General features: G+C 43.3%; 2 protein-coding genes and 3 long non-coding RNA genes across 5 annotated transcripts; 4 read left to right on the top strand and 1 right to left on the bottom strand.

The window, feature by feature from the left end:
- Window positions 1–539: 539 nt before the first annotated feature.
- Window positions 540–3,492, bottom strand: LOC148045192 (uncharacterized). Its single transcript, XR_015697192.1, has 3 exons — window positions 3,356–3,492; window positions 2,540–2,597; window positions 540–1,852 (listed from the first exon to the last, which is right to left on the bottom strand). It is a non-coding gene; the product is annotated as an uncharacterized LOC148045192 (long non-coding RNA).
- Window positions 3,493–3,653: 161 nt separating this feature from the next.
- Window positions 3,654–8,610, top strand: LOC148045193 (monocarboxylate transporter 11-like). Its single transcript, XM_087719042.1, has 6 exons — window positions 3,654–3,801; window positions 5,486–5,617; window positions 5,775–5,819; window positions 6,284–6,499; window positions 7,586–7,795; window positions 8,244–8,610. The coding sequence occupies exons 1-6, from the start codon at window positions 3,654–3,656 to the stop codon at window positions 8,429–8,431; spliced, it is 939 nt and encodes a 312-aa protein (XP_087575168.1). The 3' UTR covers window positions 8,432–8,610.
- Window positions 8,611–8,899: 289 nt separating this feature from the next.
- On the top strand, window positions 8,900–10,753 carry LOC148045194 (uncharacterized). Its single transcript, XR_015697193.1, has 3 exons — window positions 8,900–8,968; window positions 10,052–10,261; window positions 10,709–10,753. It is a non-coding gene; the product is annotated as an uncharacterized LOC148045194 (long non-coding RNA).
- Window positions 10,754–14,998: 4,245 nt separating this feature from the next.
- LOC148045195 (monocarboxylate transporter 11-like) lies at window positions 14,999–18,868 on the top strand. Its single transcript, XM_087719043.1, has 6 exons — window positions 14,999–15,200; window positions 15,652–15,696; window positions 16,161–16,376; window positions 17,466–17,675; window positions 18,127–18,171; window positions 18,636–18,868. Exons 1-6 carry the CDS (start codon window positions 14,999–15,001, stop codon window positions 18,866–18,868), a joined length of 951 nt encoding a protein of 316 aa, XP_087575169.1.
- Window positions 18,869–19,948: 1,080 nt separating this feature from the next.
- On the top strand, window positions 19,949–21,020 carry LOC148045196 (uncharacterized). The gene is made up of 2 exons (XR_015697194.1): window positions 19,949–20,150; window positions 20,602–21,020. It is a non-coding gene; the product is annotated as an uncharacterized LOC148045196 (long non-coding RNA).
- Window positions 21,021–23,658: the final 2,638 nt, after the last annotated feature.

A 23,658-nucleotide genomic window follows, 5' to 3' on the forward strand; every position in this document is an offset into this window, starting at 1 on the left:
GGCTCTCTAGTTGCCCAGGTCAAGAAGGACCATGCCAGGGCTTCAAATTCTTGACATCTGGTGGAAAATGACCTGCAGGACTCAGGGATGATGGGCTGAGCATCCAGGACTGGCAGCTGATGAACAACTGGAAGGAAAGTGTTTTTCCTGACTCTCCCTAAGATGGCATCCAGACTCAGCAGGTTTTTTTTTTCCCTGCTGAGAGATTCCTGGTTTCCTCACCTGAACTGGTTCTTTTCGTTTTTCTTTTTATGTACTTTTTATGTAGTTTTATTTAACTTTTGGGGCTTGTTTGTAATTTTAATTACATTTTTGGGAGGTTTTGAATAAAATAAAAAATTGATTAAAAAAAATGATATGACAAAAAGTATAAATGAAATCTTAATGAAAGATTCACATTGTAGCTGCCATTCATTTGTTCTTATGTGAAATAAAAGGGTCTTGTTAAGTCCTACTGCTAAAAATTATCTATTTTTCTACTAGAGTTTACTTATGCACTCTATTAGGAAATCGTAGATATTGTTCTAAAAGCTGGATGGTATTTTTAAAACAAGATCAAAGTAGCTTTATCTAAGAATTGGTATACATGTTTGATCACAAAATCCTATTTCTTCAACTATCCCGCCTGTATTAATGACAACATAGAAAACTAGATGAGCAAGGACCAATTGCTATTCACACCTCCTCAGTTTTATGAGGCATTATCTTAATTAATTAACTTAATTATGAGGGAGTACCGTAGTTAATACTTTGCTGGATCAAGGCATTCCCGCAAACTATTAAGGAAGTGTAAAGATAAGTGCAAATAAAATATGGCACCAGGCTAGAAAGTGGAAGATCCTGAGTTCTAGTCCCACCTTAGTCATCAAAGCTGGGTGACTGTCGGTCAGTCACTATACCTTCTACTTCACAGGGTTGTTGTTGTGAGGGGAAATAGGAGAAGGAAGGTGTGTTTGATAGATTGACTGCCTTGAGTTGTTTATAAAAATAAAGGAGTAGTAACAAATAAATGACCTTGGGGAGAGAAGGAGATGCTGCTGCACAGGGAATAATCAGATAAGGTGGGGGAGCCCCCAGGTGCATAACTGGCACAGAAAGAACCTCAGAAAGGACCCTCCATCATTTTTCAGGCTTTCAAAAGAGTTGGTGGGAGAGATGTACTTTCAGACTTTCAAGATTATCTTATGTATCCTTCCAATAAAGTAGAGTTACCTCATTTGGTCATATTTCCTATCTGGTGTACCTGGGAGGTGATGAGTGGGGGGACTTGCTACCTTGTGTGCCAGGTGAGTCTGGCCAGAGCTGGATCTGGGATCTCAGATGCGGCTGCTGCAGACTTTTGAGGTGCTTCTTCTTGTTTTCCCTCATCTTCTGAAGAGGGGTGACTTTCTCAGTTGGCTGTAGTGGTTTTTCTGCACATGGTAACTGTGGTCCATCTCAGCCACTTCATGTTGCAGACTCTGGAGGTGCTTCTTAATGTCTGGCAGAAAGTTCCTCGCCTCTTTGAGGTTTTTCTCAGTCAGCCTTCTCTTACTTGAGATGGACACTTGGCTAAGTAACCTCATGCAGTTCTTTGTAGAGTTCTTTAATGTATTTCACCAAAGATTTGTTCTCTAGCTCTAACTGATGGCATGATCTTCTGCAGATCGTCTGTTGTGGTCTTAAGTTGATCCACTTTCTCCTGGAGATAGCTGTGCTGATCTTTCATCCACTGATTATCTTTTTGGAATTTCTGGGTCTGAAAGTCAAAGGAGTCTCTCAGTTCATCAACCTGGAAGTTGGGACCATCAGTGGTCGCTGAGAGATCATCCAAGGATATTGGCTGTACGACCATTTCTTCCTTGTTGCTGACCTGTTTGAAAAATGGAGACACAGTCACATCCTCTCTCAGTTCAGGTCTAATTTTGCTAACCTGCCTTCTCAATTCTGGCTTTTTCCTAAAGTTTTGGAGTCCATCATCTTCTGCTAGCATGAGATGCAGCAGGAGCGGATAACCAACAATCTGCAGAGGGGGGTCTCCTGACGAAGGATCCTTTCAATATAATCTACCCAGATCTCAACTAAAAACCATCAGGTTCAAAATATCATATTTGAGCCACATCAAGTGAAAATCAGCTCTCTGGAAATGTTCCTAATGCTGGTAAAGGTGGAAGGAAAGAGAAAGGGAGGAAATTTTAGGGTAAGGTTGCTGGATTTGATTACTGTGTGGATGGGTGAACTTTTGGGAGACCGGAAAGTCCAGACTGGGGACAGGTGATCTATTTACCTCTGTGGTCACTCAGAGTCCACACAGTTTCCATGCTGTCAATCAATGCAGACCAAACTCCCTGGAGAAGTCTGCAATGCTGAGAAAAGTGAAGGATCACCCATAAGCAGCTAAAATGAGGCTGGGGGAAGGTTGGGAGACCCAGAGGACCAGGTTGGGGACAGATCTCCATGGAGAAAATTGATCTATGGGCTACTAGGCATCAACATTCAACTTGATGACACATAATCAATCTATCAGTCAGGCAGGCAGGCAGGCAGGCGGTTAACTTACAAGGTCCCTTTCAGCTCAAGGCTTCTGTTGTCTACTTCCTTTTCATTGTTGCCTTAACCTACAAACAGGGAACAGATTAGGGTTAATGCAATCAAATGACAAAAGCCTAAAGCAGGGGTGTCAAACTCAATTCCATTGAGGCCTGTATCAGGATTGTGTTTGACCTAGTGGGGGGGGGGCGGGTGTGTGTGGCCAGGGTGCGAGTAGCCAGTTCGACATCACTCGTGTAAAGAGGCACCCCTCCCAGGCTCCGTTTTGAGCAGCGACAGCCTCCTGCAGTGCTCTACCAGCGAACTAGGGCTTAGTAGGGTCACTCGCGGCCCTCTCAAGCTCCGTTTTTGTTGACAGAGGCGCCATGGGCCAGTCCGCTATTTGAAGAGTGTCCTGCGGGCCGGATCTAAGCATTCTGCAGGCCAGATCTGGCCTGTGGGCCTTGAGTTTGACACCCCTGGCCTAAAGCAGTATAACTTTGTATAAAAACACAAACTTGGCCCTTTTAAGGCTTGAATGGTCTTCAACTCCCAGAATTCTGCTTGCTAAATGGCTGGCTGGGAGTTGAAGTCTCCCATACCTTAAAGGGGTCTAGTTTGAGAAACGCCAACAAAATCCCTCAATACTGGTCTCTCTTCAAACTATCCTGACTTCCCATTTGATTCTGAATCCAACTCAAGGCATCTCATTGCTCAAAAAACCCCACAGGAGTTGGTATCAGCTCTCTATCAATTTGACTGTCTTTGTATTGCTATGATTTCTGATAACAGGAAAAGGTGGTGACCTTTGGAATTAAGACAGACCCCCCCCCCTGCAAGTACTTACTACGAGTCCCATCTCAACCATGAAAGCCCAGTGAGTGACCTTGATCCAGTCCTTCTCTCAGCCTTCACAAGGTTGTTCTCTTGGGGATGAAGAAATCTTAGATATGTTCACTGCCTTGAGCTATTTAGAGAAATAATAAAGGTGGTATAAAAAATCCAAGTAATAAAAAATGAAAACAAACGTTCAGTTGCCAGGCCAAGTGTGTTATTGGGAAATAACTACTATCTGGCCAACAAAATCAGAGTTTAGTAATTTCCCCAAATCATTAAGCAGATCAACCTCTAGCTTTGTGGTTGCAATGCCCACCCAACTGGGACAGCCTGAAGCCATTTTTTTGGCCCCTAAAGATTGCAGGTTTTTCCGAGTGCGCTTCACCGCCACAAAGCCAGCCAGGCCCAGCCCCTTTCTGGTGACAGGAACTTTTGACATGATGGATGAGGAGTTTGGTGACAGGTATGGAGGCTGCCAACATGGCAGGTATCAGCATGTCTGTGAAGTTTAATGGAATCCCCACTTTTCTAATCTTCCCCCCTTGGTTCTGCCTTAAAGTGAAGGATCTCTCCCTCCTGAGGAGCCCAGGCGAGGGAGACCCTGCGATGCCCCCAGTGCCAGCCATCCAATCCAGCCACTTTCCAGGGATGTTGAGCAGAGCCTCCATTATATGGTCCAGACTCCCCAAGGATGCTGGAGGTTGCCATGGCGAGCTTCAGCCAATGAGCTTAGGAGGAGCCTCTGACATCATAGGCCAAGGCTTTGATTGGCCTGGACCTGAGATTTAAACAATAACCGCCAACTGGCTGCCTTCCCTTGAGGGTATGGGTTATCCATTGATGAGCCAATCCTGAAGGGGCTTCGAGCCCCGAATTGGCTTCAGCCAGAGCGGCTCCCTCTGAAAGGGAAACCCTCGGTCACCTGGAGAGGTTGGGGAGCCCCAGATTCCACCCCTTCTCTGGGAGTGAAATTAAAATCTTGTCCCTGCCTTGGAGTATAATCTGGTGTTAAGAGATCCAGAGAATCCAGGTTTCCCTCTCTAGGCCCAAATGATGAAAGGGAAATATGCATAAAAGAGATATGATTCATATTCAAAAGGCCTTGTGAGAAGGTGCCTGAAGAAACCCATGAATCTTTGCAAGCTTTAGCTATCCTACTCACTGTCTGCGTTGGCCAGATATGGCTTCAAGGCCAGGTGATAGACTGCCCCCAACAGGCAGTGAGAGGGACAGCTAAATCATGGAAAGAACCAGTGGAGAAGGACCCTGATTGCTGACTGGGGAGTTTTTGGAGCTGAAGTCCACTCTTCTTCAGGTTGCTAAGGTTGAGAAACATGCTCTAATAGATCTTGCACTGGGCAGTTGGACAGATGACCTCTAAGGTCTCTTTCAACTCCATTTGTCCATTATTCCCTGCTTACCTTTTTATGGAAGGAAAAACAATCCTCTCTAAAAAGGGACTTGAGCAACAAAATGGAGGATGTGGGGTCTTTGCCAGTTTTAGCTGTCCTACTCACTGCCTGCAGAGGCCAGGCATCACTTAAAGGCCAGACTATAGAATGCCCTCTACAGGCAGTAAGAGAGACAGCTAAAGATGGCACAAGCCCCACAGGGTCCTCCATTTTGTGGCGGGAAAGAGGGAAATTGGCAAAGGAGAAAAGTGGAGAATTGTGGAGTATTTTCTGTGTGTGGAACCTTCTCTCTTCTTTTGGCACCTTGAATAAAATCCATCTTGGTTTTGTTGTCCCCAAAACTGGGCTCTTGCTTAGTGTCGAAGCAGATAAGTCAGGCAAGGCAAAGAAATGAAGACAAGAGAAAATGTTTTATCAGAATTTATATTCCTCACTCTCATGTCCATTCCATTCACACCAGAGTCCTATCTCCACATAGGACATTATGGTTAGCCTTTATTTTACAACAAAGCGTTCATTTGCCACAGGATTAGTGATGGCTGGAGGGGCTGCAGGAACTTTCGTAAAGAATAAACTTCACTATTATTTCATTAAGACTTTTGGATGGCGAGATATTTCGCGTTTGTATAGTGCAATTCTAAGCATATGTGGATTTGCCTACAGGCCTCTTCAAAACCGTATGTATCTGCTTTGGGCATTTTAAATTAAATATCTCCTTTTTCCTGCAGGAACTTTCGTCCAGTATCAACTTCAGCATTATCTAATCCAGAAGCTTGGATGGAGAGGTAGCCTGTGGGCCTATAGCGCTATTCTAGGTATATGCGTTCTGGCTGCCTTTGCCTACAGGCCCCTTCAAAAAGGTATGTATCTGCTTTGGGCATTTTAAATTAAATATCTCCTTTTTCCTGTGTGTGTGTGGGGGGGGGGAAGACCTTGGGATGGAGAGTCTTGGAGGGGAAGCACCAACCACTGAAACCAGAGATTGACTCTTCTTCCTCCCTCCCTTTTCTCTTCCAGACATGGATCCCAATGAACAGCTGCAACCATCATGGTCTGATCATGGTGAGCCTTTATTTCACTAGCAAACGCTATTTGGCTACTGGCTTGGTGATGGCTGGAGGGGCTGCAGGGACGGTCATCCAAAATCAACTGCAGCCCTTTCTGATCCAGAAGCTGGAATGGAGAGATGGTTTGCGTGCGTATAGCGCTATTGTCACACATTTCTTCTGTTTTTGAAAACATGCTGCCCCTTCTCGGTTCTTTTGAATCGAGCAACTGGCAGATAGGGAGGTCATTGTTACATTAAGGTTTCCAGCATAGCTTTGATATATTGTACTGCAGTTTTGTTTATAATTATGTCTTGCTTATTAACAGTCTTTAAGCAAATGGTTTAAACTATATGTCAATGCTCTTGAAATCCACAAGAATTGGTGTCATTTACATCAGTAAAACATAAAAGTGAGTTGATAATATTTTTTTTACGATATTTTTTAATATGTTTAATTAAATGCATTTGTCTTTTTAAGCTTGGGTTGGATCAATCAGCCATGCTGTTATGATGACACTTGCTCCCCTGTCCGGAAAACTCGTGGTGAAATATGGAGCCGCCAAAGTGGCAGTAGTTGGCGATCTGGTGACCATAGGTGGTCTGGTGTGGTCATCCTATGCGGAAAAATTTAAAACCCTATTTTTCAGCCGTGGAATCATTGTTGGCGTGGGATCAAGTCTGGCCTACGCTCCAGGTAATGCTTTACATTAAAATCAAATTTTGTCACACATTTCTTCTGTTTTTGAAACAGAAGGAGGAGGGGACAGGGATAACGCGGTGCCCAGTTCAGGAGCGGAAGGGGATGTGTCACTGCCATGGGCGGGGGTGGTGGCGGGAGCTTTGGCAGCTTCACCTCAGCCGCAGTGTCAGACGGCAAATCTGGCAGTGCTGTTGGAGGAGGAGGAGGTGGCGGCAGAAGATATTCTGGTGGCAGCGGGGGCTTTGGGGCTTCACCTCAGCTGCAGTGCTGGGCGCAAGCGGCTAGGACTGGCCGCCCACATAGGACCTCCCTGGGCTTGCTTTGCTGAAAACGGGGCGACTGGTGCTAGTTTGAGCGGCCGGCGCAAACTACCGTCAGTCGCCCAGTGCTCAACAAAACAAGTCTGGGGAGGTCCTTTGCGGGTGGCCAGTTCTAGCCGCACCTTAGAGGGGGTCTTCCCGGAAGTTAATTGCTTCCAGGTTCACCGACCAACTGGTCCGCAAGGACCGGTAGGAACCCACCCCTGATACAGAGACGCTGCAGTTTAAATAGGCTTTTCCTTTCGTGGAAATAGAGGTATCAGAGTCCATCAAACAGTCCAAGTCATAAACAGATAAGACAGTCCGTCATCAATGTCTTTCAGTTAAGGGATAATCCAAATAACATAGTCCATAATCATACAAACAGTCGGTTTGCTAACTGTTGCAAAACTTACACTAGCTCACGACACTCAGATCAGATCAGCCCAGCATCTAACAAACAGAGAGCTAGCAGTCATTCTGGCTCCCCCTTATGGCCGATTGAGGAAAAACAGCAACCAATCACATTTTACCGTATGATTTAAAGAAACAATTACAACATTGCTACATGATTTATATATTGCCAACCCAACTGTTAGATTAAATTCCTAACAAAACTCATTAGAAATAGTAGCATGGTTTTTAATTGTGTCAGATGAAAAGCAACGTTTAAGCTTTCTCCTTTCCCAGATCCCTTTTTCATGTTAAATAAAACAGAGGGTGATGTGACTGGACTTCAATATAAAACAACTACTTTCAATTTCTCTTTGTTTCTTGATAGGTCTCATAATGGTTAGCGTTTATTTCACCAGGAAACGCGCTTTGGCTACTGGCCTGGTGATGGCTGGAGGGGCTGCAGGGACTGTCCTCCAGTATCAACTGCAGCCCTTTCTCATCCATAAGCTGGAATGGAGAGGCAGCCTAAGGGCCTATAGCGCTATGTTAGCCATATGTGTCATTGCTGCCTTAGCCTACAGGCCCCTTCAAAACGGTATGTATCTGCTTTGGGCATTTTAAATTAAATATCTCCTTTTTCCTGTGTGTGTGTGGGGGGGGGAAGAGAATCCATATTGGGTAAAATAAGGATACAAAGTACCCCAAAGAGTTCTTTTCAGGTTTCTGAATTCTCCTACACAATTACTCAGACACAACACAACTATACATCCCTGCCCCCCCCCCCCCCAATAAATAAGTAGCAACACGGGAATGAAAAGAAAGTAAATCCAACATTTAGGACAACTATTGGAACCATGCAATAGTGTAGAAACAATTGGAAAAGAACTGAATTTTAAATTATTTATGCTTTGTAGCTCAACTGAGTTGAGACCATGTTTTTCCTGTTTGGGAGTTTGACCTTGGGATGGAGAGTCTTGGAGGGGAAGCACCAACCACTGAAACCAGAGATTGACTCTTCTTCCTCCCTCCCTTTTCTCTTCCAGACATGGATCCCAATGAACAGCTGCAACCATCATGGTCTGATCATGGTGAGCCTTTATTTCACAAGCAAACGCTATTTGGCTACTGGCTTGGTGATGGCTGGAGGGGCTGCAGGGACGGTCATCCAAAATCAACTGCAGCCCTTTCTGATCCAGAAGCTGGAATGGAGAGATGGTTTGCGTGCGTATAGCGCTATTGTCACACATTTCTTCTGTTTTTGAAAACATGCTGCCCCTTCTCGGTTCTTTTGAATCGAGCAACTGGCAGATAGGTAGGTCATTGTTACATTAAGGTTTCCAGCATAGCTTTGATATATTGTACTGCAGTTTTGTTTATAATTATGTCTTGCTTATTAACAGTCTTTAAGCAAATGGTTTAAACTATATGTCAATGCTCTTGAAATCCACAAGAATTGGTGTCATTTACATCAGTAAAGCATACAAGTGAGTTGATAATATTTTTTTTACGATATTTTTTTATATGTTTAATTAAATGCATTTGTCTTTTTAAGCTTGGGTTGGATCAATCAGCCATGCTGTTATGATGACACTTGCTCCCCTGTCCGGAAAACTCCTGGTGAAATATGGAGCCGTCAAAGTGGCAGTAGTTGGCGATCTGGTGACCATAGGTGGTCTGGTGTGGTCATCCTATGCGGAAAAATTTAAAACCCTATTTTTCAGCCGTGGAATAATTGTTGGCGTGGGATCAAGTCTGGCCTACGCTCCAGGTAATGCTTTACATTAAAATCAAATTTTGTCACACATTTCTTCTGTTTTTGAAACAGAAGGAGGGGACAGGGATAACGCGGTGCCCAGTTCAGGAGCGGAAGGGGATGTGTCACTGCCATGGGCGGGGGTGGTGGCGGGAGCTTTGGCAGCTTCACCTCAGCCGCAGTGTCAGACGGCAAATCTGGCAGTGCTGTTGGAGGAGGAGAAGGTGGAGGCAGAAGATATTCTGGTGGCAGCGGGGGCTTTGGGGCTTCACCTCAGCTGCAGTGCTGGGCGCAAGCGGCTAGGACTGGCCGCCCACAAAGGGCCTCCCCGGGCTTGCTTTGCTGAAAACGGGGCGCTTGGTGCTAGTTTGAGCGGCCGGCGCAAACTACCGTCAGTCGCCCAGTGCTCAACAAAACAAGTCTGGGGAGGTCCTTTGCGGGTGGCCAGTTCTAGCCGCACCTTAGAGGGGGTCTTCCCGGAAGTTAATTGCTTCCAGGTTCACCGACCAACTGGTCCGCAAGGACCGGTAGGAACCCACCCCTGATACAGAGACGCTGCAGTTTAAATAGGCTTTTCCTTTCGTGGAAATAGAGGTATCAGAGTCCATCAAACAGTCCAAGTCATAAACAGATAAGACAGTCCGTCATCAATGTCTTTCAGTTAAGGGATAATCCAAATAACATAGTCCATAATCATACAAACAGTCGGTTTGCTAACTGTTGCAAAACTTACACTAGCTCACGACACTCAGATCAGATCAGCCCAGCATCTAACAAACAGAGAGCTAGCAGTCATTCTGGCTCCCCCTTATGGCCGATTGAGGAAAAACAGCAACCAATCACATTTTACCGTATGATTTAAAGAAACAATTACAACATTGCTACATGATTTATATATTGCCAACCCAACTGTTAGATTAAATTCCTAACAAAACTCATTAGAAATAGTAGCATGGTTTTTAATTGTGTCAGATGAAAAGCAACGTTTAAGCTTTCTCCTTTCCCAGATCCCTTTTTCATGTTAAATAAAACAGAGGGTGATGTGACTGGACTTCAATATAAAACAACTACTTTCAATTTCTCTTTGTTTCTTGATAGGTCTCATAATGGTTAGCGTTTATTTCACCAGGAAACGCGCTTTGGCTACTGGCCTGGTGATGGCTGGAGGGGCTGCAGGGACTGTCCTCCAGTATCAACTGCAGCCCTTTCTCATCCATAAGCTGGAATGGAGAGGCAGCCTAAGGGCCTATAGCGCTATGTTAGCCATATGTGTCATTGCTGCCTTAGCCTACAGGCCCCTTCAAAACGGTATGTATCTGCTTTGGGCATTTTAAATTAAATATCTCCTTTTTCCTGTGTGTGTGTGTGGGGGGGGAAGAGAATCCATATTGGGTAAAATAAGGATACAAAGTACCCCAAAGAGTTCTTTTCAGGTTTCTGAATTCTCCTACACAATTACTCAGACACAACACAACTATACATCCCTGCCCCCCCCCCCCAATAAATAAGTAGCAACACGGGAATGAAAAGAAAGTAAATCCAACATTTAGGACAACTATTGGAACCATGCAATAGTGTAGAAACAATTGGAAAAGAACTGAATTTTAAATTATTTATGCTTTGTAGCTCAACTGAGTTGAGACCATGTTTTTCCTGTTTGGGAGTTTGACCTTGGGATGGAGAGTCTTGGAGGGGAAGCACCAACCACTGAAACCAGAGATTGACTCTTCTTCCTCCCTCCCTTTTCTCTTCCAGACATGGATCCCAATGAACAGCTGCAACCATCATGGTCTGATCATGGTGAGCCTTTATTTCACAAGCAAACGCTATTTGGCTACTGGCTTGGTGATGGCTGGAGGGGCTGCAGGGACAGTCATCCAAAATCAACTGCAGCCCTTTCTGATCCAGAAGCTGGAATGGAGAGATGGTTTGCGTGCGTATAGCGCTATTGTCACACATTTCTTCTGTTTTTGAAAACATGCTGTCCCTTCTCGGTTCTTTTGAATCGAGCAACTGGCAGATAGGTAGGTCATTGTTACATTAAGGTTTCCAGCATAGCTTTGATATATTGTACTGCAGTTTTGTTTATAATTATGTCTTGCTTATTAACAGTCTTTAAGCAAATGGTTTAAACTATATGTCAATGCTCTTGAAATCCACAAGAATTGGTGTCATTTACATCAGTAAAGCATACAAGTGAGTTGATAATATTTTTTTTACGATATTTTTTTATATGTTTAATTAAATGCATTTGTCTTTTTAAGCTTGGGTTGGATCAATCAGCCATGCTGTTATGATGACACTTGCTCCCCTGTCCGGAAAACTCCTGGTGAAATATGGAGCCGTCAAAGTGGCAGTAGTTGGCGATCTGGTGACCATAGGTGGTCTGGTGTGGTCATCCTATGCGGAAAAATTTAAAACCCTATTTTTCAGCCGTGGAATAATTGTTGGCGTGGGATCAAGTCTGGCCTACGCTCCAGGTAATGCTTTACATTAAAATCAAATTTTGTCACACATTTCTTCTGTTTTTGAAACAGAAGGAGGGGACAGGGATAACGCGGTGCCCAGTTCAGGAGCGGAAGGGGATGTGTCACTGCCATGGGCGGGGGTGGTGGCGGGAGCTTTGGCAGCTTCACCTCAGCCGCAGTGTCAGACGGCAAATCTGGCAGTGCTGTTGGAGGAGGAGAAGGTGGAGGCAGAAGATATTCTGGTGGCAGCGGGGGCTTTGGGGCTTCACCTCAGCTGCAGTGCTGGGCGCAAGCGGCTAGGACTGGCCGCCCACAAAGGGCCTCCCCGGGCTTGCTTTGCTGAAAACGGGGCGCTTGGTGCTAGTTTGAGCGGCCGGCGCAAACTACCGTCAGTCGCCCAGTGCTCAACAAAACAAGTCTGGGGAGGTCCTTTGCGGGTGGCCAGTTCTAGCCGCACCTTAGAGGGGGTCTTCCCGGAAGTTAATTGCTTCCAGGTTCACCGACCAACTGGTCCGCAAGGACCGGTAGGAACCCACCCCTGATACAGAGACGCTGCAGTTTAAATAGGCTTTTCCTTTCGTGGAAATAGAGGTATCAGAGTCCATCAAACAGTCCAAGTCATAAACAGATAAGACAGTCCGTCATCAATGTCTTTCAGTTAAGGGATAATCCAAATAACATAGTCCATAATCATACAAACAGTCGGTTTGCTAACTGTTGCAAAACTTACACTAGCTCACGACACTCAGATCAGATCAGCCCAGCATCTAACAAACAGAGAGCTAGCAGTCATTCTGGCTCCCCCTTATGGCCGATTGAGGAAAAACAGCAACCAATCACATTTTACCGTATGATTTAAAGAAACAATTACAACATTGCTACATGATTTATATATTGCCAACCCAACTGTTAGATTAAATTCCTAACAAAACTCATTAGAAATAGTAGCATGGTTTTTAATTGTGTCAGATGAAAAGCAACGTTTAAGCTTTCTCCTTTCCCAGATCCCTTTTTCATGTTAAATAAAACAGAGGGTGATGTGACTGGACTTCAATATAAAACAACTACTTTCAATTTCTCTTTGTTTCTTGATAGGTCTCATAATGGTTAGCGTTTATTTCACCAGGAAACGCGCTTTGGCTACTGGCCTGGTGATGGCTGGAGGGGCTGCAGGGACTGTCCTCCAGTATCAACTGCAGCCCTTTCTCATCCATAAGCTGGAATGGAGAGGCAGCCTAAGGGCCTATAGCGCTATGTTAGCCATATGTGTCATTGCTGCCTTAGCCTACAGGCCCCTTCAAAATGGTATGTATCTGCTTTGGGCATTTTAAATTAAATATCTCCTTTTTCCTGTGTGTGTGTGTGGGGGGGGAAGAGAATCCATATTGGGTAAAATAAGGATACAAAGTACCCCAAAGAGTTCTTTTCAGGTTTCTGAATTCTCCTACACAATTACTCAGACACAACACAACTATACATCCCTGCCCCCCCCCCCCCCCAATAAATAAGTAGCAACACGGGAATGAAAAGAAAGTAAATCCAACATTTAGGACAACTATTGGAACCATGCAATAGTGTAGAAACAATTGGAAAAGAACTGAATTTTAAATTATTTATGCTTTGTAGCTCAACTGAGTTGAGACCATGTTTTTCCTGTTTGGGAGTTTGACCTTGGGATGGAGAGTCTTGGAGGGGAAGCACCAACCACTGAAACCAGAGATTGACTCTTCTTCCTCCCTCCCTTTTCTCTTCCAGACATGGATCCCAATGAACAGCTGCAACCATCATGGTCTGATCATGGTGAGCCTTTATTTCACAAGCAAACGCTATTTGGCTACTGGCTTGGTGATGGCTGGAGGGGCTGCAGGGACAGTCATCCAAAATCAACTGCAGCCCTTTCTGATCCAGAAGCTGGAATGGAGAGATGGTTTGCGTGCGTATAGCGCTATTGTCACACATTTCTTCTGTTTTTGAAAACATGCTGTCCCTTCTCGGTTCTTTTGAATCGAGCAACTGGCAGATAGGGAGGTCATTGTTACATTAAGGTTTCCAGCATAGCTTTGATATATTGTACTGCAGTTTTGTTTATAATTATGTCTTGCTTATTAACAGTCTTTAAGCAAATGGTTTAAACTATATGTCAATGCTCTTGAAATCCACAAGAATTAGTGTCATTTACATCAGTAAAGCATACAAGTGAGTTGATAATATTTTTTTTACGATATTTTTTAATATGTTTAATTAAATGCATTTGTCTTTTTAAGCTTGGGTTGGATCAATCAGCCATGCTGTTATGATGACACTTGCTCCCCTGTCCGGAAAACTCGTGGTGAAATATGGAGCCGCCAAAGTGGCAGTAGTTGGCGATCTGGTGACCATAGGTGGTCTGGTGTGGTCATCCTATGCGGAAAAATTTAAAACCCTATTTTTCAGCCGTGGAATCATTGTTGGCGTGGGATCATGTCTGGCCTACGCTCCAGGTAATGCTTTACATTAAAATCAAATTTTGTCACACATTCCTTCTGTTTTTGAAACAGAAGGAGGGGACAGGGATAACGCGGTGCCCAGTTCAGGAGCGGAAGGGGATGTGTCACTGCCATGGGCGGGGGTGGTGGCGGGAGCTTTGGCAGCTTCACCTCAGCCGCAGTGTCAGACGGCAAATCTGGCAGTGCTGTTGGAGGAGGAGGAGGAGGAGGTGGCGGCAGAAGATATTCTGGTGGCAGCGGGGGCTTTGGGGCTTCACCTCAGCTGCAGTGCTGGGCGCAAGCAGCTAGGACTGGCCGCCCACAAAGGACCTCCCTGGGCTTGCTTTGCTGAAAACGGGGCGACTGGTGCTAGTTTGAGCGGCCGGCGCAAACTACCGTCAGTCGCCCAGTGCTCAACAAAACAAGTCTGGGGAGGTCCTTTGCGGGTGGCCAGTTCTAGCCGCACCTTAGAGGGGGTCTTCCCGGAAGTTAATTGCTTCCAGGTTCACCGACCAACTGGTCCGCAAGGACCGGTAGGAACCCACCCCTGATACAGAGACGCTGCAGTTTAAATAGGCTTTTCCTTTCGTGGAAATAGAGGTATCAGAGTCCATCAAACAGTCCAAGTCATAAACAGATAAGACAGTCCGTCATCAATGTCTTTCAGTTAAGGGATAATCCAAATAACATAGTCCATAATCATACAAACAGTCGGTTTGCTAACTGTTGCAAAACTTACACTAGCTCACGACACTCAGATCAGATCAGCCCAGCATCTAACAAACAGAGAGCTAGCAGTCATTCTGGCTCCCCCTTATGGCCGATTGAGGAAAAACAGCAACCAATCACATTTTACCGTATGATTTAAAGAAACAATTACAACATTGCTACATGATTTATATATTGCCAACCCAACTGTTAGATTAAATTCCTAACAAAACTCATTAGAAATAGTAGCATGGTTTTTAATTGTGTCAGATGAAAAGCAACGTTTAAGCTTTCTCCTTTCCCAGATCCCTTTTTCATGTTAAATAAAACAGAGGGTGATGTGACTGGACTTCAATATAAAACAACTACTTTCAATTTCTCTTTGTTTCTTGATAGGTCTCATCATGGTTAGCGTTTATTTCACCAGGAAACGCGCTTTGGCTACTGGCCTGGTGATGGCTGGAGGGGCTGCAGGGACTGTCCTCCAGTATCAACTGCAGCCCTTTCTCATCCATAAGCTGGAATGGAGAGGCAGCCTAAGGGCCTATAGCGCTATGTTAGCCATATGTGTCATTGCTGCCTTAGCCTACAGGCCCCTTCAAAACGGTATGTATCTGCTTTGGGCATTTTAAATTAAATATCTCCTTTTTCCTGTGTGTGTGTGGGGGGGGGGGAAGAGAATCCATATTGGGTAAAATAAGGATACAAAGTACCCCAAAGAGTTCTTTTCAGGTTTCTGAATTCTCCTACACAATTACTCAGACACAACACAACTATACATCCCTGCCCCCCCCCCCCCCCAATAAATAAGTAGCAACACGGGAATGAAAAGAAAGTAAATCCAACATTTAGGACAACTATTGGAACCATGCAATAGTGTAGAAACAATTGGAAAAGAACTGAATTTTAAATTATTTATGCTTTGTAGCTCAACTGAGTTGAGACCATGTTTTTCCTGTTTGGGAGTTTGACCTTGGGATGGAGAGTCTTGGAGGGGAAGCACCAACCACTGAAACCAGAGATTGACTCTTCTTCCTCCCTCCCTTTTCTCTTCCAGACATGGATCCCAATGAACAGCTGCAACCATCATGGTCTGATCATGGTGAGCCTTTATTTCACTAGCAAACGCTATTTGGCTACTGGCTTGGTGATGGCTGGAGGGGCTGCAGGGACGGTCATCCAAAATCAACTGCAGCCCTTTCTGATCCAGAAGCTGGAATGGAGAGATGGTTTGCGTGCGTATAGCGCTATTGTCACACATTTCTTCTGTTTTTGAAAACATGCTGCCCCTTCTCGGTTCTTTTGAATCGAGCAACTGGCAGATAGGGAGGTCATTGTTACATTAAGGTTTCCAGCATAGCTTTGATATATTGTACTGCAGTTTTGTTTATAATTATGTCTTGCTTATTAACAGTCTTTAAGCAAATGGTTTAAACTATATGTCAATGCTCTTGAAATCCACAAGAATTGGTGTCATTTACATCAGTAAAGCATACAAGTGAGTTGATAATATTTTTTTTACGATATTTTTTAATATGTTTAATTAAATGCATTTGTCTTTTTAAGCTTGGGTTGGATCAATCAGCCATGCTGTTATGATGACACTTGCTCCCCTGTCCGGAAAACTCGTGGTGAAATATGGAGCCGCCAAAGTGGCAGTAGTTGGCGATCTGGTGACCATAGGTGGTCTGGTGTGGTCATCCTATGCGGAAAAATTTAAAACCCTATTTTTCAGCCGTGGAATCATTGTTGGCGTGGGATCAAGTCTGGCCTACGCTCCAGGTAATGCTTTACATTAAAATCAAATTTTGTCACACATTTCTTCTGTTTTTGAAACAGAAGGAGGAGGGGACAGGGATAACGCGGTGCCCAGTTCAGGAGCGGAAGGGGATGTGTCACTGCCATGGGCGGGGGTGGTGGCGGGAGCTTTGGCAGCTTCACCTCAGCCGCAGTGTCAGACGGCAAATCTGGCAGTGCTGTTGGAGGAGGAGGAGGAGGTGGCGGCAGAAGATATTCTGGTGGCAGCGGGGGCTTTGGGGCTTCACCTCAGCTGCAGTGCTGGGCGCAAGCGGCTAGGACTGGCCGCCCACAAAGGACCTCCCTGGGCTTGCTTTGCTGAAAACGGGGCGACTGGTGCTAGTTTGAGCGGCCGGCGCAAACTACCGTCAGTCGCCCAGTGCTCAACAAAACAAGTCTGGGGAGGTCCTTTGCGGGTGGCCAGTTCTAGCCGCACCTTAGAGGGGGTCTTCCCGGAAGTTAATTGCTTCCAGGTTCACCGACCAACTGGTCCGCAAGGACCGGTAGGAACCCACCCCTGATACAGAGACGCTGCAGTTTAAATAGGCTTTTCCTTTCGTGGAAATAGAGGTATCAGAGTCCATCAAACAGTCCAAGTCATAAACAGATAAGACAGTCCGTCATCAATGTCTTTCAGTTAAGGGATAATCCAAATAACATAGTCCATAATCATACAAACAGTCGGTTTGCTAACTGTTGCAAAACTTACAATAGCTCACGACACTCAGATCAGATCAGCCCAGCATCTAACAAACAGAGAGCTAGCAGTCATTCTGGCTCCCCCTTATGGCCGATTGAGGAAAAACAGCAACCAATCACATTTTACCGTATGATTTAAAGAAACAATTACAACATTGCTACATGATTTATATATTGCCAACCCAACTGTTAGATTAAATTCCTAACAAAACTCATTAGAAATAGTAGCATGGTTTTTAATTGTGTCAGATGAAAAGCAACATTTAAGCTTTCTCCTTTCCCAGATCCCTTTTTCATGTTAAATAAAACAGAGGGTGATGTGACTGGACTTCAATATAAAACAACTACTTTCAATTTCTCTTTGTTTCTTGATAGGTCTCATAATGGTTAGCGTTTATTTCACCAGGAAACGCGCTTTGGCTACTGGCCTGGTGATGGCTGGAGGGGCTGCAGGGACTGTCCTCCAGTATCAACTGCAGCCCTTTCTCATCCATAAGCTGGAATGGAGAGGCAGCCTAAGGGCCTATAGCGCTATGTTAGCCATATGTGTCATTGCTGCCTTAGCCTACAGGCCCCTTCAAAACGGTATGTATCTGCTTTGGGCATTTTAAATTAAATATCTCCTTTTTCCTGTGTGTGTGTGGGGGGGGGGGGAAGAGAATCCATATTGGGTAAAATAAGAATACAAAGTACCCCAAAGAGTTCTTTTCAGGTTTCTGAATTCTCCTACACAATTACTCAGACACAACACAACTATACATCCCTGCCCCCCCCCCCCCCAATAAATAAGTAGCAACACGGGAATGAAAAGAAAGTAAATCCAACATTTAGGACAACTATTGGAACCATGCAATAGTGTAGAAACAATTGGAAAAGAACTGAATTTTAAATTATTTATGCTTTGTAGCTCAACTGAGTTGAGACCATGTTTTTCCTGTTTGGGAGTTTGACCTTGGGATGGAGAGTCTTGGAGGGGAAGCACCAACCACTGAAACCAGAGATTGACTCTTCTTCCTCCCTCCCTTTTCTCTTCCAGACATGGATCCCAATGAACAGCTGCAACCATCATGGTCTGATCATGGTGAGCCTTTATTTCACTAGCAAACGCTATTTGGCTACTGGCTTGGTGATGGCTGGAGGGGCTGCAGGGACGGTCATCCAAAATCAACTGCAGCCCTTTCTGATCCAGAAGCTGGAATGGAGAGATGGTTTGCGTGCGTATAGCGCTATTGTCACACATTTCTTCTGTTTTTGAAAACATGCTGCCCCTTCTCGGTTCTTTTGAATCGAGCAACTGGCAGATAGGGAGGTCATTGTTACATTAAGGTTTCCAGCATAGCTTTGATATATTGTACTGCAGTTTTGTTTATAATTATGTCTTGCTTATTAACAGTCTTTAAGCAAATGGTTTAAACTATATGTCAATGCTCTTGAAATCCACAAGAATTGGTGTCATTTACATCAGTAAAGCATACAAGTGAGTTGATAATATTTTTTTTACGATATTTTTTAATATGTTTAATTAAATGCATTTGTCTTTTTAAGCTTGGGTTGGATCAATCAGCCATGCTGTTATGATGACACTTGCTCCCCTGTCCGGAAAACTCGTGGTGAAATATGGAGCCGCCAAAGTGGCAGTAGTTGGCGATCTGGTGACCATAGGTGGTCTGGTGTGGTCATCCTATGCGGAAAAATTTAAAACCCTATTTTTCAGCCGTGGAATCATTGTTGGCGTGGGATCAAGTCTGGCCTACGCTCCAGGTAATGCTTTACATTAAAATCAAATTTTGTCACACATTTCTTCTGTTTTTGAAACAGAAGGAGGAGGGGACAGGGATAACGCGGTGCCCAGTTCAGGAGCGGAAGGGGATGTGTCACTGCCATGGGCGGGGGTGGTGGCGGGAGCTTTGGCAGCTTCACCTCAGCCGCAGTGTCAGACGGCAAATCTGGCAGTGCTGTTGGAGGAGGAGGAGGAGGTGGCGGCAGAAGATATTCTGGTGGCAGCGGGGGCTTTGGGGCTTCACCTCAGCTGCAGTGCTGGGCGCAAGCAGCTAGGACTGGCCGCCCACAAAGGACCTCCCTGGGCTTGCTTTGCTGAAAACGGGGCGACTGGTGCTAGTTTGAGCGGCCGGCGCAAACTACCGTCAGTCGCCCAGTGCTCAACAAAACAAGTCTGGGGAGGTCCTTTGCGGGTGGCCAGTTCTAGCCGCACCTTAGAGGGGGTCTTCCCGGAAGTTAATTGCTTCCAGGTTCACCGACCAACTGGTCCGCAAGGACCGGTAGGAACCCACCCCTGATACAGAGACGCTGCAGTTTAAATAGGCTTTTCCTTTCGTGGAAATAGAGGTATCAGAGTCCATCAAACAGTCCAAGTCATAAACAGATAAGACAGTCCGTCATCAATGTCTTTCAGTTAAGGGATAATCCAAATAACATAGTCCATAATCATACAAACAGTCGGTTTGCTAACTGTTGCAAAACTTACACTAGCTCACGACACTCAGATCAGATCAGCCCAGCATCTAACAAACAGAGAGCTAGCAGTCATTCTGGCTCCCCCTTATGGCCGATTGAGGAAAAACAGCAACCAATCACATTTTACCGTATGATTTAAAGAAACAATTACAACATTGCTACATGATTTATATATTGCCAACCCAACTGTTAGATTAAATTCCTAACAAAACTCATTAGAAATAGTAGCATGGTTTTTAATTGTGTCAGATGAAAAGCAACGTTTAAGCTTTCTCCTTTCCCAAATCCCTTTTTCATGTTAAATAAAACAGAGGGTGATGTGACTGGACTTCAATATAAAACAACTACTTTCAATTTCTCTTTGTTTCTTGATAGGTCTCATCATGGTTAGCGTTTATTTCACCAGGAAACACGCTTTGGCTACTGGCCTGGTGATGGCTGGAGGGGCTGCAGGGACTGTCCTCCAGTATCAACTGCAGCCCTTTCTCATCCATAAGCTGGAATGGAGAGGCAGCCTAAGGGCCTATAGCGCTATGTTAGCCATATGTGTCATTGCTGCCTTAGCCTACAGGCCCCTTCAAAACGGTATGTATCTGCTTTGGGCATTTTAAATTAAATATCTCCTTTTTTCCTGTGTGTTTGTGGGGGGGGGGGAAGAGAATCCATATTGGGTAAAATAAGGATACAAAGTACCCCAAAGAGTTCTTTTCAGGTTTCTGAATTCTCCTACACAATTACTCAGACACAACACAACTATACATCCCTGCCCCCCCCCCCCCCAATAAATAAGTAGCAACACGGGAATGAAAAGAAAGTAAATCCAACATTTAGGACAACTATTGGAACCATGCAATAGTGTAGAAACAATTGGAAAAGAACTGAATTTTAAATTATTTATGCTTTGTAGCTCAATTGAGTTGAGACCCTCTTTTTCCTGTTTGGGAGTTTGACCTTGGGATGGAGAGTCTTGGAGGGGAAGCACCAACCACTGAAACCAGAGATTGACTCTTCTTCCTCCCTCCCTTTTCTCTTCCAGACATGGATCCCAATGAACAGCTGCAACCATCCAGCGACAGACCCTAGAACGTCCTTAGGGACCCCTGGAAGGCGACTTTGTTTGTCCTTGGTTGTTGGTTTTTTCTCATTATGATGATATTATTGTTATTTAATTCTATGTCCAAAAGAAGAGTCTTAGCTGAAGTTTTAAATATTAATTTGGTTGTTACGTTTCATTTATTATTTCTTGCTTACTTATTTTTTTAATTAAAATATTACATTGGTACTTCTTTTGCCCCAGGATGAATAGCTGCAGTGGGTGAAATCCATTCTTTACATGCCAGTTAAAGCCTTTTTCCCTGCAGATAATTTATAAACTCTTTATCGTGGAGTAATATACAAATGTGAACAGACAGTTGGACAAAGGCTTAATAAAATTCTAACCGGAGTTGGATGTGATTTTGTTTTCAAACCTGATCTTTGTCGATTGATAAATGTCATATGAATAGTCTATAAATACATCAATATTCCTAAAAAAAAATACTGCCCTAAGTTATTGAAACCTTTATAGTGATCCTAGAATAACATAATGAAACTTACAACAAGGAAAAACCGAAAGAAGGGTTATACTTTGAATAAAGGAGAATAAAATTAAAATTAGAAAGGCTCATTAGTCTTGATGAGAGGAAAAAGAAAGATTAATTCCAGGAAGTATTTTCAAAGGTATTGTAAATCTTGTTTGTTTGTGTGTTTATTGGATTTATACGCCGCCCTTCTCCCAGAGGACTCACGGCAGCGTACAACATTAAAAAAAAAAAAAAACATTACAAAAGTTAAAAAGGAAATTAAATAAAGTATCCAAAAACAAACCCAATTAATATTAACAATACAATTTTAAAAATTAGATTAAAATTAATAATTACATTAATCATTTATTTTATTCTGTTCAGGCCAGGCCGGCTTGCTGGAAAAGCCAACTTCTTAGGGCGCGTCGAAAGGACTGGAGGTCGGGGATTATACGAAGCTCCAGGGGCAGCTCATTCCAGAGGGAAGGTGCTCCCACAGGGAAGGCTCTCCCCCTGGGGGTCTCTAGCCGACACTGTCTGGCCGACGGCACCCTGAGGAGGCCAACTCTGTGGGATCGCACTGGACAGTGGGAGGCTACTGGTGGCAGTAGGTGGTCTCGCAGGTACCCTGGATATTCTTATCGCATAAGAAAAACTTCCAGTTCAATTTATGATAGCCCTGAAGGAAAAAATGGTTTTCTAGAGATATGTCAGATCTATATAAAGAAGAAACAGTCTGCCTCAGAGGAATTCAAAAATGCTGAAGGATTTATGAGATTTGTCAGAACATTGTACATCAGACTAATTATGTCAATCATAACAAAGGCCAATAAAATCTCACGGCAAATAAATTATGCACAGTTGGCTCTAGTCTATTTTCAAATCAAATGATGATGCAACAGCATACAAAAAGATGGTCTTATTGCTATAGCAATTAGCTTTTGGGCAGAACAGAAATGTAGAGAAATAGGAGACACAGAAAGAAGATGCTAGCTAGTATGGTGGCTTTTAAAAATGTATCATTTATGTGTGTGTAACAGGAAGATTTGTTGTTATGCAGTAGTGAATCACAGAGCAGGAATGGGACACAGGACAGAGCATGGGGTGTAATAGTAATATTATTTACATGTTTCTACAACAAAAATATTTTATTCTGTGCTTGATTTCTGAAAAAGAAAAGCAGAAGAGGCATCTATGGATCACAATTTCACTAAGATTTGTTGATCACTAATTATGATTGTAAGATGCAATGATTCTTCAATTTGGGAGAGAACTGAACCAAAGTATTGCTTGGATAATTGCTGGTGAATAGGAAGTTCTTCATCAGCCTCCAGTTTTAAAATTCAGGAACCTATTATGACCATTTAACTTATTTATTTATTACATTTATACATTGCTCATCTCATTGTTGCAGTGATTCCGGGCAGCTGATTTTCATCCCTGTGTTTACTAGTTATCCAAACGAAAACAAAACTGCTAATTAAAATTACTTTTATGTAATCAAAGATTAGATAAGCATATGAAATAATGAAGCAGGAAAAGAAGCAAAGGACATCACAATTCTCGCAGAAAAGTGCACAATAATACAAAACATAAACTAAAAGGTAAAGATATTAATCTAATGCAATCAACTGTTGCCACATTTTAACTGCAATCAAACAGTATTTGGCTGCAATCCTTGCTATATCTTCAATTGAAATTTCCCTAGTAAACCAAACAAAAAAGTTTCACATAAGGAGACTGGGAAAACCAAGCATATGTGGAAAGAGAGCATATGTGTCCCACAATTAATGAAAAGACACGGATTATACTTTCCTGCCAATTTCCTATAGTTACCATATCATTTACACCTTTCTGTGGATTCGCTTATTGCTGTGATGCCAGCAGGATCACATTTACACAAGAAATAAATGAAAAGTTTATAAATAAGTTTCAAAATAAAAGGCTGCTATATTTTTGTTGATATTACAGTATTCTAAGATTGTATTATACCTCTGGAATAAAAAATGGTTTGCTTCCTGCTAAGAAAGAAAATTCCTGAATTTATCTACTTTAAAAAAATCCGATCTTTGAAATAAACTGAGATATCGCAGAAATTTAAGTTCTATTCTCTATAACAGTTTCTGGATTTATCAGAATTTCACAGGTGGGCTGTCAAGACTCTTACATAATGTTTGTCACCTGTGGATGAATTGGGTAACACATACATTGGGTGACACATAAATTAAATAAACATGTATTTATTTATTTGTTGGTTTTTCTTATTTTCAGAGCATCAGAGTGTAATTCATCCAAATTTATTTTAAAGTAGATATTAACAGAAGTATGGAATTGTTGTGATCTATGAATAAAGCAAAGCCCCTGTGAAATAATTTAAAATAAAAATAAAAATATGAATAGGCAGTTTATTCAACATTCTATTTCACTGTACTTAATTCTGGTGTTTCCTTACAATTTAGAATCTATGTAATTTGATAAATGTTTCAAAAAATTAAGTTGTGTTTATTCTACAAGTATGCATAAATTGTAGC

This window comes from Thamnophis sirtalis, unplaced genomic scaffold (genome assembly GCF_051295495.1).
Source record: "Thamnophis sirtalis isolate CommonGarterSnake01/CBP01778 unplaced genomic scaffold, rThaSir2_p1.2 scaffold_6, whole genome shotgun sequence".
Lineage (NCBI taxonomy): Eukaryota > Metazoa > Chordata > Lepidosauria > Squamata > Natricidae > Thamnophis > Thamnophis sirtalis.

Bases quoted from the DNA above. Each gene is read 5' to 3' on its own strand.
- LOC148045195 (XM_087719043.1), top strand. From the start codon at position 14,999: ATGGTTAGCGTTTATTTCACCAGGAAACGCGCTTTGGCTACTGGCCTG. The intron at 15,697-16,160 runs GTGAGCCTTTAT...TGTCTTTTTAAG, and splicing joins ACCATCATGGTCTGATCATG to CTTGGGTTGGATCAATCAGC. The intron at 16,377-17,465 runs GTAATGCTTTAC...GTTTCTTGATAG, and splicing joins AAGTCTGGCCTACGCTCCAG to GTCTCATAATGGTTAGCGTT.
- LOC148045193 (XM_087719042.1), top strand. From the start codon at position 3,654: ATGCCCACCCAACTGGGACAGCCTGAAGCCATTTTTTTGGCCCCTAAA. The intron at 3,802-5,485 runs GTGACAGGTATG...TTTTTCCTGCAG, and splicing joins CATGATGGATGAGGAGTTTG to GAACTTTCGTCCAGTATCAA. The intron at 5,820-6,283 runs GTGAGCCTTTAT...TGTCTTTTTAAG, and splicing joins ACCATCATGGTCTGATCATG to CTTGGGTTGGATCAATCAGC.